At 37.0% G+C, this 15179-nt stretch overlaps 1 protein-coding gene across 3 annotated transcripts in view; it reads right to left on the reverse strand.

Annotated features, from left to right (window-relative positions):
- GRID2 (glutamate ionotropic receptor delta type subunit 2) overlaps positions 1-15179 on the reverse strand; it is a 1629781-nt gene that overhangs the window by 454713 nt on the left and 1159889 nt on the right. For all 3 annotated transcript variants that reach the window (XM_075544881.1, XM_075544882.1, XM_075544880.1), the window contains one exon: positions 4233-4430. In XM_075544881.1, the coding sequence (XP_075400996.1) occupies positions 4233-4430 (198 nt within the window). The remainder of the gene's footprint in view (positions 1-4232; positions 4431-15179) is intronic.

The raw sequence follows: 15179 nt of genomic DNA on the forward strand, positions 1-15179 counted from the left end.
AGCCTTGCTCCTACACTTAAATAGATGCAAATGGAAAGAGTTGCTGCTGTTGTTTTTCTGACAATATAATTGAATGACTTGAAATCACTGCAGGTCAAATGTGGAAAAATCACAGCTCTCCAGCAAAGGAAAATACTTTTGCACGATTCAACATTGGATGCTTTGATTAGGCTTCTTTCCTTTCTTTGATTAAAAAAAAAAATGAAACCATCTGAATCAGGAACGAATTGTGAAGCGGGTGTTTCCATTGTTCTTTAGTTTAGTACTACACAGAGTATTTGTACCCAGAGCCCGGCGACACAGAAAGAGCTTATGCTTTGTAAAGCAAGATAAGAGTGATTTTGTAAGGAGCGTGTGGAAGAAGGAAAACCAGGTCATATTTTAAGCAGGGTCATGTTCTCAGGTACAATTTTTTTAAAGGAAATATTTCTTATAGAAGTTGAAAGTCTAAAAATTGATTTCTTAACAAATTATCTGTGTCAGCTTGCCTTGTGGAAAGTCTTCGTATCCTAGGACATGAGTCACAGTTTAAAGCTGCAGACTGTCAATAATGTCACACAAGATAGGAACTAAGGAGCAAAACAATTTGTTTTAGAGCTCATAAATCACTTTGATTGATATTTGTTTTCCTTGATTTCTTTTTTATATTCTGCATTTGGTATATAAATTTCCCTAATATTATATAAGCTACACTATTTTCATTTAAACCAGAAAAAATTATTTACCAAAATAGTAGTTAATCCTTCACAATTTCTCATGTGCTGAGCAAAACACACCTTTCTTTATCTATTCTTATTGAAACATCTCTGGCCATTCCTGTGTTCTCCCATGTTTTATGAGCATATTATGTAAAAAATAATTATGAATGTAACCATACACATAAGGAATAGAGGAGACATAGTTACATTCTTAGTTTTTAAATAGACTTTTTCAATATATTGCAATAGTTACATAATCTGGTATCAGTTTGAGGATTAAGAGTGAATGGGTGGAGTCTAGACTGTCAATCAGATCATAGCCTAAGGATTCTGGGAACTCTGATATTTCCTTCTTGGAGGCTGGAGACACTTCTCTCTCTCTGCTCACTCCCCTGAAAGATGCTCTACTGACAAGATACATGGAACTATGCTGATAGACCCCATTCCCTGGGAACTGGAGAAGCCACGTGGAGACCCCTGCAGTGCTGAGATGCTTACAATGCCACTGGACCCACGAGACATCCCACCCAATGGCCTGTAATTGTCTTGTATTCAGCGTCATTGCATGTGTTTTGTGATTCTGAAGAGGACTTTATAGATTGGCATCAGACATATGGGCTAATATAGGACTTATGGACTTGATCTGGACTGAGTTGGGATATTTTCTCAATATTCAACTGTTCTTGTATATAAAGCTCTTTCTTATTCACATATGAGTTTCTCCCTGAATTTTTTTTCCTCTAATCTACCAGGACTAACACACCACAATTGCTTTTCTTGTTTAGATAAGGCAAGACTACAAATGTAGACACTGAAAACAAGGGTTTTTTGTTTGTTTGTTTGTTTTTGGTTTATCAATATAAGGTAAATTGTTAAGACTTTACTATGGAAATGATTTATTTACCTATTTTTTCATACAAACTCTGATGTTAATGTTTAAATAAAATGTATTATTTAGCTAGCTTATTAAAAAACAAAAAATTTGCCTCCTATTCCTGGTTAAAGTGAGTATGCCAAAAAAGGGACTGAGAAATCCTCAGAAAGGATGTCAGCAGGGAGGCTAAAGGAGCTGAACGGCATTCCAGTTGCTGCCAACCACAAGGAGATGGACATTGGATTATGAGTGAGTTTAAGTGACAAGGCTTTGATAAAAATCAATGACTTTCAACAGAAATGCTAAAGACCATGTGTTAGGAATGAAGGCGTTCCTGAGGCCAGTGGTGAAGTGCAGCGAAATGACATCCAGGGCCAGCAATCTCCCTGCGTCGCGATTCAGCATCATCCGCCTGCAGCAATGGGAGTCTGAAGGGAGCCCCCATTCTCATCAGGTTTATGGGCTTGAGTTGGGCGGGGCTGGGACACCTTCTTGATGCAAAATTGGTTCTGGATATAAAGTTCTTTACTGTACATAGATGAGTGTCATTGATTTGTTTCTCTAGACAATGCAACCTATCACACAAGCCTACCTGCATGACTGAGAAGAGACACTGTGGACAAAAGAACTTATCCTTCATGTTTTATAACCCTTTAGCTTCCCTCATAAATCCACAATCACGAATATTGTCTGTGAGTTTGGAGTGGCCATGGCAAGAGATTATCCATCTAGAAGAGAAGTAGATGGGTAGAGGGATGATTGGTTTCAGAGTAGGGCAAAGGCCAATTGGAGCCTTGTGGGAAATCACCTTTGGGGTGGTATGGAATATGATTCTCCTCCTGCCTCTGTGTATCTATGGGAGGCCAGATATGGCTCCTGGGACATTTCTGCAAAGGGATTTTTCTTAGAAATGAAGGTAAACATGAGTACCAAAAGCAGATGTTGTCAAGTGAATTATAACGTATGGTGGTAACTTGTGTTTCTGAGTAGAACTGTTATTTATAAACTGTCATGGCGATAGTCTTCTGGAAGCAGATTACCAAGCCTTACTGACAAGGCACCGCTGGGTGGATTTGAACTACCACCCTCTCTTTTGGTGAGTAGCCACCTTATGAGCTATTTGTGCCACCCAGGGACCCCCTAAAAATAAAAGTAGGCTTGCTTAACTAATATGTAAATCTAGACTCTAGAGCTTTGCAAGTTTCAGGTGATTCGTTGGACATCTAACTGCTGCCTAGAACAAAGGTCAGACTCCTTCAGAGCACACAGTTCCAGAGACACAACACGTGCCCAGGACACAACAAAATGCAGCCAGAAATGTAAGAAACGGGAAAATGTAGCCTACAGTTAAAAGAGAAATTAGTCAATATTTATTTCCCTGAAAAAATGCAGATGCAGGGATTTTGTTAGATGGGGTTTAAAAGCAGGGATTATAAATATGATTCTGGGTTTTTAAGTGGGTTAATGATGTGCGTTAATGGGCAATGTGAGCAGAGAAATAGAGACTAAGGGGAAAAGAAAAAAAAAACACCAGGAATTTCAAACTGAAAACAATGCTCTCTAAAGCATGAGCTCAACAGAAACTGGAAAGGGCAGAAAAAGGAAGCTGTCCATCTGGAGATGGATCAATATAAAATATACTGTCTGGAGAGCAGGCTTTGATATCTAGTGAAAATACTATTTTAATATGAGAGTAAAGAAAGGCATTTTTGGGTGAAGCAAACCAGTGAGAACTCTGTCACTTGTAAGAGCACACACAGGCGGGCAGGGCAGCAACGCATATCTCTCTCTACATCTCTATACCCGCGAGAGTCTGCCTCAACTGGAGGCCAAAGGATAACACGGACAGCAACATGCTTCTGACAGATAAACCACTGCTTATACAAAATCTATGGCACTGTATTGTAGGGTTTGACTGATGTAAATGTAAAATTACAATAGTACAAAGAATGAGGTGGGTGTAAATGAAATTACTTATATGAAGTTTATTACATTTTATATGAAGTGAAGCAATGTTAATTATGAATATGATATTATGTTAAGAAAGTATATTACAATCACTAACTTACAAAAATTTGTAACTAAAAATATTAAAAAGGAAACAAAATCAAGTGCTAAAAACCTTCAATTAACACAAAGAAGGGGGAAATAAGAAAGAATTTTTAAAAATTGGGGTTACATATAAATCAAATTGAAAATTATAAGTCCAAACTTGATCACTCAATAAGTTATCCAGAAGACAAAACAATTATAAATTTGCATCTAATAACTGATATTTAACATAATGAAACTAACACTGATAGAACTAAATAAATAGATGTTTGATGCAAAAATTATAAATATAGATCTACCTTACTTATATCCTGAAATTGTTCCCTTAATATTTGTACAAATGACATTTTAAAAAATGAAAATAATGTAAAGATCATATCTGTAAATTAAATTGTGACATTATTATGCACTAGATATCGGTAACATATCTTGAGATAAAAAATGGCAGAGGTAAGCCCTTTATCGATATCATTTCCAAAGATAAGAAATCTTTAAAACTTTAGATTTATTTTTCCTTAGTCATGCTTTCTACATAGTGCATAAATGAGTATTGTGAGACTTTTGCAATCATTACCCTTTAGACATGGAATAAGTAAATAAATCCATACCTTAAACACTAGTTCTCCTACCAAGCCATTCCATGTCCCGTCTTCTTGAGGGCTTCCATACTTGTGATCCGGGGCAACATAGATTTCATAGCTAAAGCCCAGGTAGTTAGATAAGGCATCCAAGACATCAATGGAGAAGCCCTGGTATTTCTTCGGCTTACCCAAGACATTTTCAGAGACCATGACAAAAGGCTCTTCCTACATGGAAACAAAACAAGTTCTGGAAGTTAGTCTACATTGTCCCTAAAAGTATGATGCCAAAGAATGACTGATAGTACAAAAATGCTCTTTACCTTTTTGGAGAAGGGACTTGGGAGTACAATGCATGTATCATGAATATGTCATATTGCATAATATTATAAACATCTACTCACCCAACTCTTTTTAATTATTCTATTTAATTATTTTATTGCCACAGACCAATTAGCAGCAAAGGACTGCAAAAGTTCAGAGGTCATTATTTCTTTTTCCTTGCTACTGCAGGATGAACCAAAGATTCACCAGTTTAAAAAATCCTATTTAAGAAACTATGATTTTATTGTTATATACTTGTTGTATTAATAAAACTATGGCTGAGTATAGTTTAACTGATATGATCAATAGACAATCCACAAAGAATATCAAACACCGTGACACTATGTAACTTAGCAAAAGTTGTAAAATTTACTGGGAAAAGTATGCTGAGGGATTTTATAACTTTATTGAAGCCGCACATTTTCTCACAGGAATAGTGCATTAAAAAATGTGCTTACCTTTTTGGTAAATTGTCAAATTTAGTAAATTTAGCAAATTGCTTGCTACATGCACCTCTTTTCTTTTATCCACATTTTTTTTCTCTTATATCTGAAAAACAGACCTTTTTCACTTTTAAGGACACTTGGTGTTAAGAGTCTAACTGGTTTGAAACATGTTGGCAGAGAAGGGGAAATTAAATAATCTCTTCCTTCATTTCCTACATTTGTTCAGAAATGCTTTAGCAATAAGTGATATATATACATAATTTTAGCAATAAGCTATATATATAATTTATAGTGTGTTTAGTCCATCCAGCCCTCTGGACTAGGTAAAATCTGTCCCTGGACCCAGGCCAGACTAACCAAAAATTTTATCGTTGAATCATTTGTCCCTGGAGACTCATAAAATAGCCTTCACTCAGATGTAAAATAATGCTTTGTTTCTGGCTTTTACTCAAGTTCCTAAATAATAGCCTAATAAAAACCACTGTACTTGTTAAAAGAAATACTGTCTATCTTAATTACCACAAGATAAATTTGTCCAATTATTCAGGGCCAAGAGATCTTCATTTTGCCCCAGTACTATCTGTGCTTTAAATGATGAAAATATTGTAATATGGGCATACATTTCTGATGGATACTCAGATTACATTATATTTGGTGCCCAGCTACAAATATATTTATTTTGCACTACTTTAATTTTTTAAAATATTGATTTTCTAACTCTATTCTATTTTTAAAACTCTGCTTATGCTTTTTTATATTTTAGATTAAAATTAATCAATAAGTGAATCTTTGTAGAAGTTGTCCCTAATAGTCATTTTTCTTGCTCTTCTCTAAAGATGTATATATATTTATATATATCTCCTATTTTAGAATGAATGAAAATATAGAAAATGAATTTAATTCCACTTTTATAAGTAACTTGCTAGACAAACAAACTTTTCAGAGGCCTTTTGTCAAAATCTGGGTCTGACAACTTCAGCTAAAATTGATTAAAGATATAGAATAGTTATGGTTATATGAAGGGCTCTTTTAAACAATGTTGCTGAATTATTGATGAGAATGCCGCTTAAATTTTATATGCTAAATAAATTCTTATTGCATTCTATTACTCCTTTTTTGGATCAATGTTCCTAAGCCTTGCTGTTAAGCTCTATTACATATTTGTTTTACTATTCAAAAATTTTACTTCATGCTGGATGTTCTTTATGAGGACAATCAGCCAATATATTGAACAGGTAAACATAATAGCAGAAATTAGATTGAAAAATGTTGCTTGTTCCTTTTCTGCAGCAATACTGAGGTTGGGTTAACCACATTTATCTATGCACCCATTTTCCAAAATGTACACATTCATTGGCTCAGCCATTAAACATTCATTGAGCAACTGTGCCTCAAGTTACTACCATTAAAAGAGTGAAGAATGGGGTAATAAATATCTGGACCCCACTTTCAAACTAATAACAGTGAAGCAGAGGCGTCTTATGGAAACCAATTAAATGGCGGGCAATGAAATTGCAATTCTGTTCAAACGTGTGACACTTGTCTTTTATATAACAGCATAACATTGGCTCAAAAACACAAGTTAAGCTTATTAATCTTTGACTGATCACATTATGGCACTAGCTGGCAACTGCAGTTCCCTCGCTTTTCCTAATGGAAAACTGACCTACGATGTGCTCACTGTCATTTCATTTCCCCTTCCATTTCTGTTCTTTCCATACTCAGCAGAGCAAGACCCACAGTCTGCCTTGACCCAGTAAGGTTCTCAAACAAGAAAGTACGAGTTTTGACATCTATCTTCTGGCCTACTGCACACACACTCCCACCACCACCACCAAAAAAAAACAAAAAAGAAAGTACGAGTTTTAACTTGCTGAATGATCTCTCACAGCTGGTGATGGAAACTATGATGTGTAATAGAGCCACTCAGTGTTGCCTCTCTTCAAGTAGCAGCCAAGGCATAAGCCATGTCTACCACACTGCCGATTTGCCTCTGTAGTGGGGAATGACATAGACTGAAGAAAATGAAAAATGTGAGCATCTCCAATTAAAGCAAAACACTCTAACCAGGACACCTTTGCTTCTAAGGACCATTCTGGCTGTACATTCTCCTGGACAACTTTGTTTGATTCTTCTTCAATCTTCTTAGTCAATGTCCAACTTTCACATGTACATGAGAAATGTATATTTCACATGTAAATATCATGTCTGGATCAGATGCATCTTAGTCCTCAGAGTAACCTCCTTGAATTTTGGTGTGTTAAAGAGGTCTTGTGCAGCAGATTTACTTAATGCAATGTGCCCATTTGATCTCTTGACTGATAAAGCAGGCGAGGGGCTAACAGTCCTCATAAGCAGCTCACGTAGAAGCTGAAGAACATAAAAACAAGTTCACAAGAGCCTAAATATAACCCTGAGTCTTCTCCAATGGAATGTCAAGAACAATTCAATCCAATAATAATAGCTTTGACACATGAAAAAATAATGACAGAAGACCCGATGAGCTGTGGGAGGACATCGAAAACATCAAAGGTCATTACAAAGACAAGGAAGAAAGGAAAGATCAAGGTGGATGTCAAAAATAGACTCAAACTCACTCTTCCTCATAGAGTAGCTTAGTCACGTGGAAGAAGGGATGAGATCCAAGAGCCAAACAGAAAACTCCAACGAGCACCTCAAGAAGACTAAGTGAAATATTATAATGAAAATATGCAGCAAAGACCAAGAGTTAGAAAACAAAGAAACAAAAACAATGCCTAGCATATCTTAGATATGAAAGAACGCAAGAAAAAAAAATCCAAGCTTCAAGTTGAAATCTTGAAAGAATCTATGGTCAAAATATTGAATGATGCAGGAAGCATGCTTAGAAGATGGAATACATAGAGTCACTGTACCAAATGAACTAGTCAATATTCCACCATCTGAGAATATAGAGTATTTTATTTCATCATGTTTTCAATGGTGGGAAACTAGAATGGATTTTCAGGAGTGAAATCTAAGGCCAGAACATGTCTGAGGGGTCGAAGTACAAGGACAGATCTTTCTCTGAGAAAACGAAAACTTCAAAGTGAGAAAGTACACTTAAAATGCCAGGGTGTATAACTTATCTCAAGTTTTAGCACAATTTCAGGGAATTCAAAAGTGGGAAGAGATTTGGGAAACGTGATGGAAACAGATTCCTCTGAGGTGAAAAGTAATTTCATTTAGGCTTCAAATAATAGTTTGAATTCAATGGTAACACAAAAGTATAAGATACCAGCTTAAAGAAAGTTACACTTAACTTAAGAAGACAATTAAGAAAGACAGCACAAAGAGCTCTTTGTATAATTAAATTTTAGGTTTACCACATGCATGTTATAAAATAACTAGGCTTATAATGTTGAAAAACATAAAATATCAGAAAATTGACAGGAAATCTGAAGCTAGACAAGCTGGCATGACAAAATAGAAAGGAACAAAACAAAACTGAAAACCTTTAAAAAAGGAAAGAAAGAAAAAGAAACAATGATCAAAGTCAAGATCTTAATGACCTAATTGATTAGCAGTTTACAAACTGACGAAGAGTGAATTAGTGAATGTCAGTAGGTCAGAATTACTGTTCAGGTACAATAGGTAGAACTCAAAATAGGATAACCCCAAAGCAAGGGAAAGTAGAGGAAGAACAGAAAGCTTGATAATTCCAAATTCTGTCCAGGATATCGGGAAATAGGAGCTATCATTCATGATTAATGAATGGGTAAATTATGACAGCTATTTCTGAAAATATGTTAGCAGGATGAGTTGAGTAGGAGTGTGTCTATGTAGAATTTAATTTTGTCTCTTTTTGAGCATTACATACGTAATTGTCTAGTCTGCCTATGTTCTAGCAATTCCAGTTCTGAAGTACAAAATAAGAGAATCTTGGGCAACAAAATATATGTCAAAGAATGTTTATAGCAGAATTCCTTGGAATAGCCCCCAACTGGATAGAATCTAAAAATCCAAATGTTCAACAGTGTGGAAAGACTACATTGATGGTACATTGATAGAGTAGAATGTTAAAAACATCAAAACTGAGCAAACTAGAAATCCTAAAAAGAGTTGATCCCTCCCTTTCATTTTTTTGGTAGTGTCTCCATTTACTTATGCATCCTGTAATAACAGTTAATTTTAAGTGTTTAAGAATGTCGCGTACTTCAAACACCTATCATTTTTAGAGGAATTGATTCTTTTCATCACTCAATATAATTTTCAAACTCATCTTTCTGTTTTTGCTGTTGTGAGGTGCAGTGAGTCAGCTCCAACTCGTAGCAGCCTTATACATAGAAGAAGAACACCCTGCACGGTACGTTCCACGTTCGTAATTGTTCCTGTGCGTTAGCTCCTTGGGGCAGCCACTGTGCCAATCCAGTTCGCGAGTCTTCCTCTTTTGAGCTGCCTTTCCACTTTACCAAACATGGCTTTCTTCTCCCGGGACTGGTCTCTGCTGATAACATGCCCCAAGTAGGAAACAAACCCCCTTGCCATTCTTGCCTCTTAGGAGAACTGTGGTCTTATTTCTTCCAGAACAGATTGGTTTGTACTTTTAGAAGACCCGGGTACTTCCAATATCATCCTCTAGCACCACAATTCAAATGCATCAATTCTTCCATGGTCTCTCTCTTACTCAATGTTCAACTTCCACATGCACATGATGCAATGAAGAACTCCAGGCTTGGGTCAGGCGTACCTCAGTTCTCAAAGTATCATCCTTGCTCTTCTATATTCTAAACGGATCTTGTACAGCATTTTACCCTAATTGCAACATATTTTTATTTCTTGATGTCTGCTTCCATGAGCATTGATTGTGGATCCAAGTAAGACAAAATTCTTGACAACGGCAACCATTTCTCCATTTATCATGATGGTGCCTGTTGTTCTAATAATGAGGATTTGGGTATTCCTGGCAGTGAATTGCTATCCATACTGAAGGCTGCAATCCTTGATCTTCATCAGCAAATGATTCAATTCCTCCTCATTTTCAACAAGCAAAGTTGTGTCATCAAGTGTATACTGACTCAGAGTGCCCATACAAGGCAGGATAGAACTGTCCCTGTGAGATTCAGAGACTGTAACTCTTTACAGGAGTAGAAAGCCCAGTCTTCCTCCCAGGGAGTAGCTGGTGGTTTTGAACTGCTGATCTTAGGTGTAGCAGCCTAATGAGTAATCACTAAGCCACCAGGGCTTCTCCTTTGTAGAAGAGGGAGAAAATAACTGGAGGTGATACTCAAGCTCTATATGATATATTTTCAAAGTATACATAGATAAGGCTTTGAATCTTCTGTTATAAGGAGGGTGGGGTCAAGAAATTACAAAATATTGCATTTAAAATTGATTTACCAGCACTTAGCTTAAAAAAATTAATAGGACTGAGTCCGAGTTGGTGAAAACCTTCAGCTTATTAAGTGAAAACAAACCGCAGACCTCAACTCGATCATGTGGATAACAGACTCTCTAAGCACAAGTGTCAGCAACGGGGACAAACTAAAGCTTTCACAGACTGTCTATAGTTTATCAAACGAACTACATTAGCAGGAGGAGTCCTCGACCTGCTAGTAGGAAAAAAATGTTTCTGTGGTTGATAATTTTCATATTAACAAGGATTTATTCACATCGCTTGTTTGATTATTAGATAATAACCCCATAATTCTGAATCTGTATTCAGTCACTTAAAAAATCTCATGCTAATTGCTGAGTTGATTTACAATACTGTTCTTGACTTGCACATTTTACAGTTGATTTCTGTATTTTAATAACTATGTGATATTGTTTTGCAGTTATAGAGTTGGAAAAAAGCATCTAGCATTTTGATAGGAATGAGCTACAAGCCTTCCCGCCAAGGCTTCACTGAGTATTGTTCAGAGGTTTTAATTTGCATTTCTTGAATAAATGTGTCCTGGTATTGCAGTGGGTAAAGTACTGATCTCAAGGACGGTGGTTCATATTCAACAGCTACTCCTGGAGAGAGAAATTTGGAAATCTTCTATTAGGATGTGCAGCCTTGGAAACCCTGCGGGGTGGACCGTTCCTGTTGTATGGGGCCACTATGACTCACACATGCACATGAGGCTTGGTTACTGCATAAGGAGAACCTATGAAGAAAACGATGCATTTGAATTGTGGGGTGAAGAATATTGAAAATGCCATTAATTGATAGTCTGCATACATCAGAGAACCAAATCCACAGAAACTCACGTTTAAGAGAGTTTTATATAAAGCTTAAGTGCACATCAAGAAAACATCCCAACCCAGTGCTGCCCAAACCCACAAGTCCAACATTAACCCATATGTCTGACATCAATCCACAAAGTCTTCTTCCATCTCACAACACACACACACTCTGAGCCAACTGCAGGAGGAAAGCCGAGTCAGTGAACGTGTAATCATCTCAGTGCTGGCAGGGGTCTCCACACAGCTGCTCCAGCACCCAGGGCTGCATTGGGGTAGGTCCATATGGCTTCTCCTCAGGGATGTCTTGCAGGAAGTGAGCCTTGCCAGCCGAAGCAGGGAACTGCTAAGGCAGCTGCACTCTAGTCAGAAAGCAAGAGACTCGAGAACTCGAAAGGTGAGGCTCACCGAATCATTTATCCCTTGCCCTTCAATTAGCCCCACATGTGTTTATCAGCCAGGCTGCCACAATCAACTACCTCACAGGACAAACTGATCTGTCTTGGAAGAAGTACAGGTAGAGTCTCCTGTGAGTCAAGGTGGGCAAGACTTCGTTTCACCTACTTTGGACATGTGGTCAGGAGAGACCAGTCCCTGGAGAAGCACATCATGCTTGGTAAAGCGAATGGGCAGCAAAAAAGAAAGATACCCTCAAGGAGATGAATCAACACAGTGGCTGCAACACAAGGGACACAGGAAAACTGTGAGGATGGCTCAGGACCAAGCAGTGCGTTGTTCCTGTGTGAGGTTCACTGTGGGTTGGAACCGACTCAAGGGAACCAACAACATGAGTCAGAATCTCGTTGGTGGCAGTGGTATTTTGCTTTGTTTATATTTTGTAGAATCTTAGGACAGTCAAAACAAGGAATGACTCCCTGGAAATTGCTTACAATGCTTTCATACCAAAGGTATTAAAGGAAAAAAAGAATATGTCTTAATAGTTTGTTTTTTTTTAAGTCCCATAAAATGCTCTTTGTCTAAAGCAAAAAAAAAAAAGAGTTATCTTATGCACATTGTGAGCTTATATTTTGCTTAGGGAAGGCAAATTTCACTTTGAAATATGTAGAATTAATGACCACATCCTCTTTGGGGAGACCTCATTATTTTTTATAGACCATATATGAATATTAGAAATTTTCATAAGTTAACAAAGGCCGAAGGCAACAAATCTGTTATCAGAGAGCTGTCATGAAAGCAGGCTAGGCGAACAAATGCAAGGTACCGCGGGGAGCTGGGGCAGTGGAGGTATTGCAAAGAGAAGAGTGTGTCAGGTACACAGAGAGAAGTAAAGCTCATCACCAGGACACGCCATGGAAATCATTTCAAAGGGTCCCTTCAGGAAGAATTTTATGGGTGAGCCAATGCCTAGAAAATATTGCAATGAGGCTTATGCTTTAAAATTCATGTTCATATGTTTCTTACCAGACAATCAGGTTGCAGTACCAGTAACAGAAGAAAATAAAATATTTAGCCAGTATTACTTTCTAGGGTCCTCTTATATATTAAGTCTGATTCCTGTGTTCTAAACAACTATTGAAGGGACCTTTACTTGAACATAAAAGAGAACCATGATTACATAACTCAATTTATTTTAATAATAAAATGTGATATGAGTCACAGTGTAGTGATTTAGAGGAAAAACGAAGAGTTGACAAAATATAGAACAACAAGAAAGTTCATTGTGTACATAAGAATTTTAGAAGAATTATCGGGTGTCATAAATGGAAATACAAACTTACCAGGGAAAACAAGCGGTCCCAAGCATATTAGTTATCACTGACGATTTCTCTAATATACACTGGAAATACATTTAACACACTACAATTTTATAGAATTTATGATCACCACAGTAGGGTCCTTCAAAAAATGGCAGAAAAGTTCCATTATCTTTTCATTATATTTCCACCAACTTTTTGAAGCCCCCTTGCATATATGAAGAGGTTGTTGTTACAGTCTTGTTTTCTAAGATTCTTCCTAATACTGCTAAATTGTGCACCTCAGGAATCCAATGTTAGAGTCAATTTTAGGTCATTAATTGAGCTGCAGTCAGTTAATTTGGCCCTTCTAGCCACATTTCCTTACGCGATGTATGATCACTCTCAACTCTATGCCTCTGGGGAGCATCCCATTGGGCAGGTCATTCCCCACTCTACTAACGTGCAGGATCACCTGAGGTTAAGAGTTGACTTTAATAGTAGAAGGTGTGAACCATGTGGAGATTGTTTCTGTTGTTTCCTTGGGGGGATGGTTAGCTAAATGAAATATATCCACACTTCCACCAAAGCCTTTTCCTAGTTTCTTGACTGAGATTTGCTAGAAGCAAGAAGACTTGCTTTGACTTGTGGACTTTTCTCTTTAAAGTTGGGCCACCACAAGATGTGTGCTGATTATTTGATGATTATTATTCTTTTCAATGAAGATTTTAAAAATAATTTATGTTTGGTGTGTCTTTATCTATTTGTCTTATGGAGAGACTAAAAATATCATTGAAAAAAACACTTTAATTTCTATTCCAATATATTTCAGTGAATAAGAAATAAAAAATATCAAGTTTTTGTTAGCACGCTGGCAAGTATATACAAATCTTAAAACATTAATGGAAGATGGAGACAGTTGAAAAATGACTCAAAAGGTTGTACTGATCACATTTGTAAGATAAAATAAGTAAACAAACACCTTTGTACACTAAAAATGTAAATGGATATATTGCTAATGAGGAAGAAAATGTACACCATTGTTTAGATGGAGCCCTTTGCGTGGTGCTGTGGGTTAGCAGCTGGGCGGCTAACTGCAACATGGGGGCATTTAAACCCACGCTCTGAAGGAGGAAGGTCAAGTGTCTGTTCCTGCAGGAACCCCACAGTCACTTCTGTCACCGTTTGCAGAAATAAACCTTTTCAAATTTCTTGAATCAGCCTGGCCTCTGTCTGGCTGAACAGCCATGGACCCTTGTCTTCTGGCAACATGAATACCAATAATATAATAGTAATCATAATAATAGCAAACATCCATATCAAAGTATCTGCTGGGTGCATCTGAAATACATTTTGTCTATTTAGGATAGTACTCTATGAGTTTGGCACTGTAATAATTTTCATCTCTGTGGATAGGGGACTTAGTTTAGATTAGCGGGAAAGTGACAGCCTAAAATGTTAGCAGGTAACTTTTGGATGGAAAACCATGGATGATTTCATTGGTGTTTTTAACTTTTGGTTGCCATGTTTTTAAAGTTCTTGTTATTAAGTAGCAATCTTTTATTTTTCAATAGCACATGTTGGATCAATGAAACATGAGAAAGAAGTCAGAGTTAGAAAAAATATTTAATAGTAATTTCAAGAAAATAAATGGAAAGAGAGAGAGAGTGAAAGAGAAAAATTATAAAGTATCAAAGAGACTCCAGCGAAAATGGCAGGGCTGAGGAGTCTGAAGAGAACCAGAGGAGTACATGTTGGGAGGATGCTAGAGAGGATGGGGTCTCCGGAAGAAACGTGTTGCCAGCGGACACCGGAGTGGGTGAGAGGAGCAGAGAGAAGGTGTGAGAGCATCCACTTTATTTGTGAAGTAAGGTGCGTGAAGATCTTTTGAAAAGCAGTTTCTTTCGAGAAATAAAAGCTGAAACTAAATCCCACAGGTTTGAGGATAAAGGTAAATGATAAAAAGGGGCAGACTGTACTGAAGAGTCTAAGCTCTTGTCAGGGGGAAAGAATAAGAAGGATTCCAGGTGGAAGAATGGTTCTTACCTTTAGCATAATTTCAAGCTACAAGAAAGAAACAAATGAAAAAAATCACAAAACTTACTAACACGCTCAGTATTTCATTGCATCACTTCATTTGCCTCTTCTCATACTAAGATGTATGATTTTGAATTATTACCTCATCAGCTCAAAAACGATGGATCTGAGACTTGGGGACAGATGGTAGGTATTGAAAAATTTCGTGGAAATATTCCATTATCTTTGAATTCCAAGTTTCTAGGAATTTTTAAGCACCCCCCCCTAATTTACATGAGGTTACAAATCTA

This window comes from Tenrec ecaudatus, chromosome 3, assembly GCF_050624435.1.
Source record: "Tenrec ecaudatus isolate mTenEca1 chromosome 3, mTenEca1.hap1, whole genome shotgun sequence".
Lineage (NCBI taxonomy): Eukaryota > Metazoa > Chordata > Mammalia > Afrosoricida > Tenrecidae > Tenrec > Tenrec ecaudatus.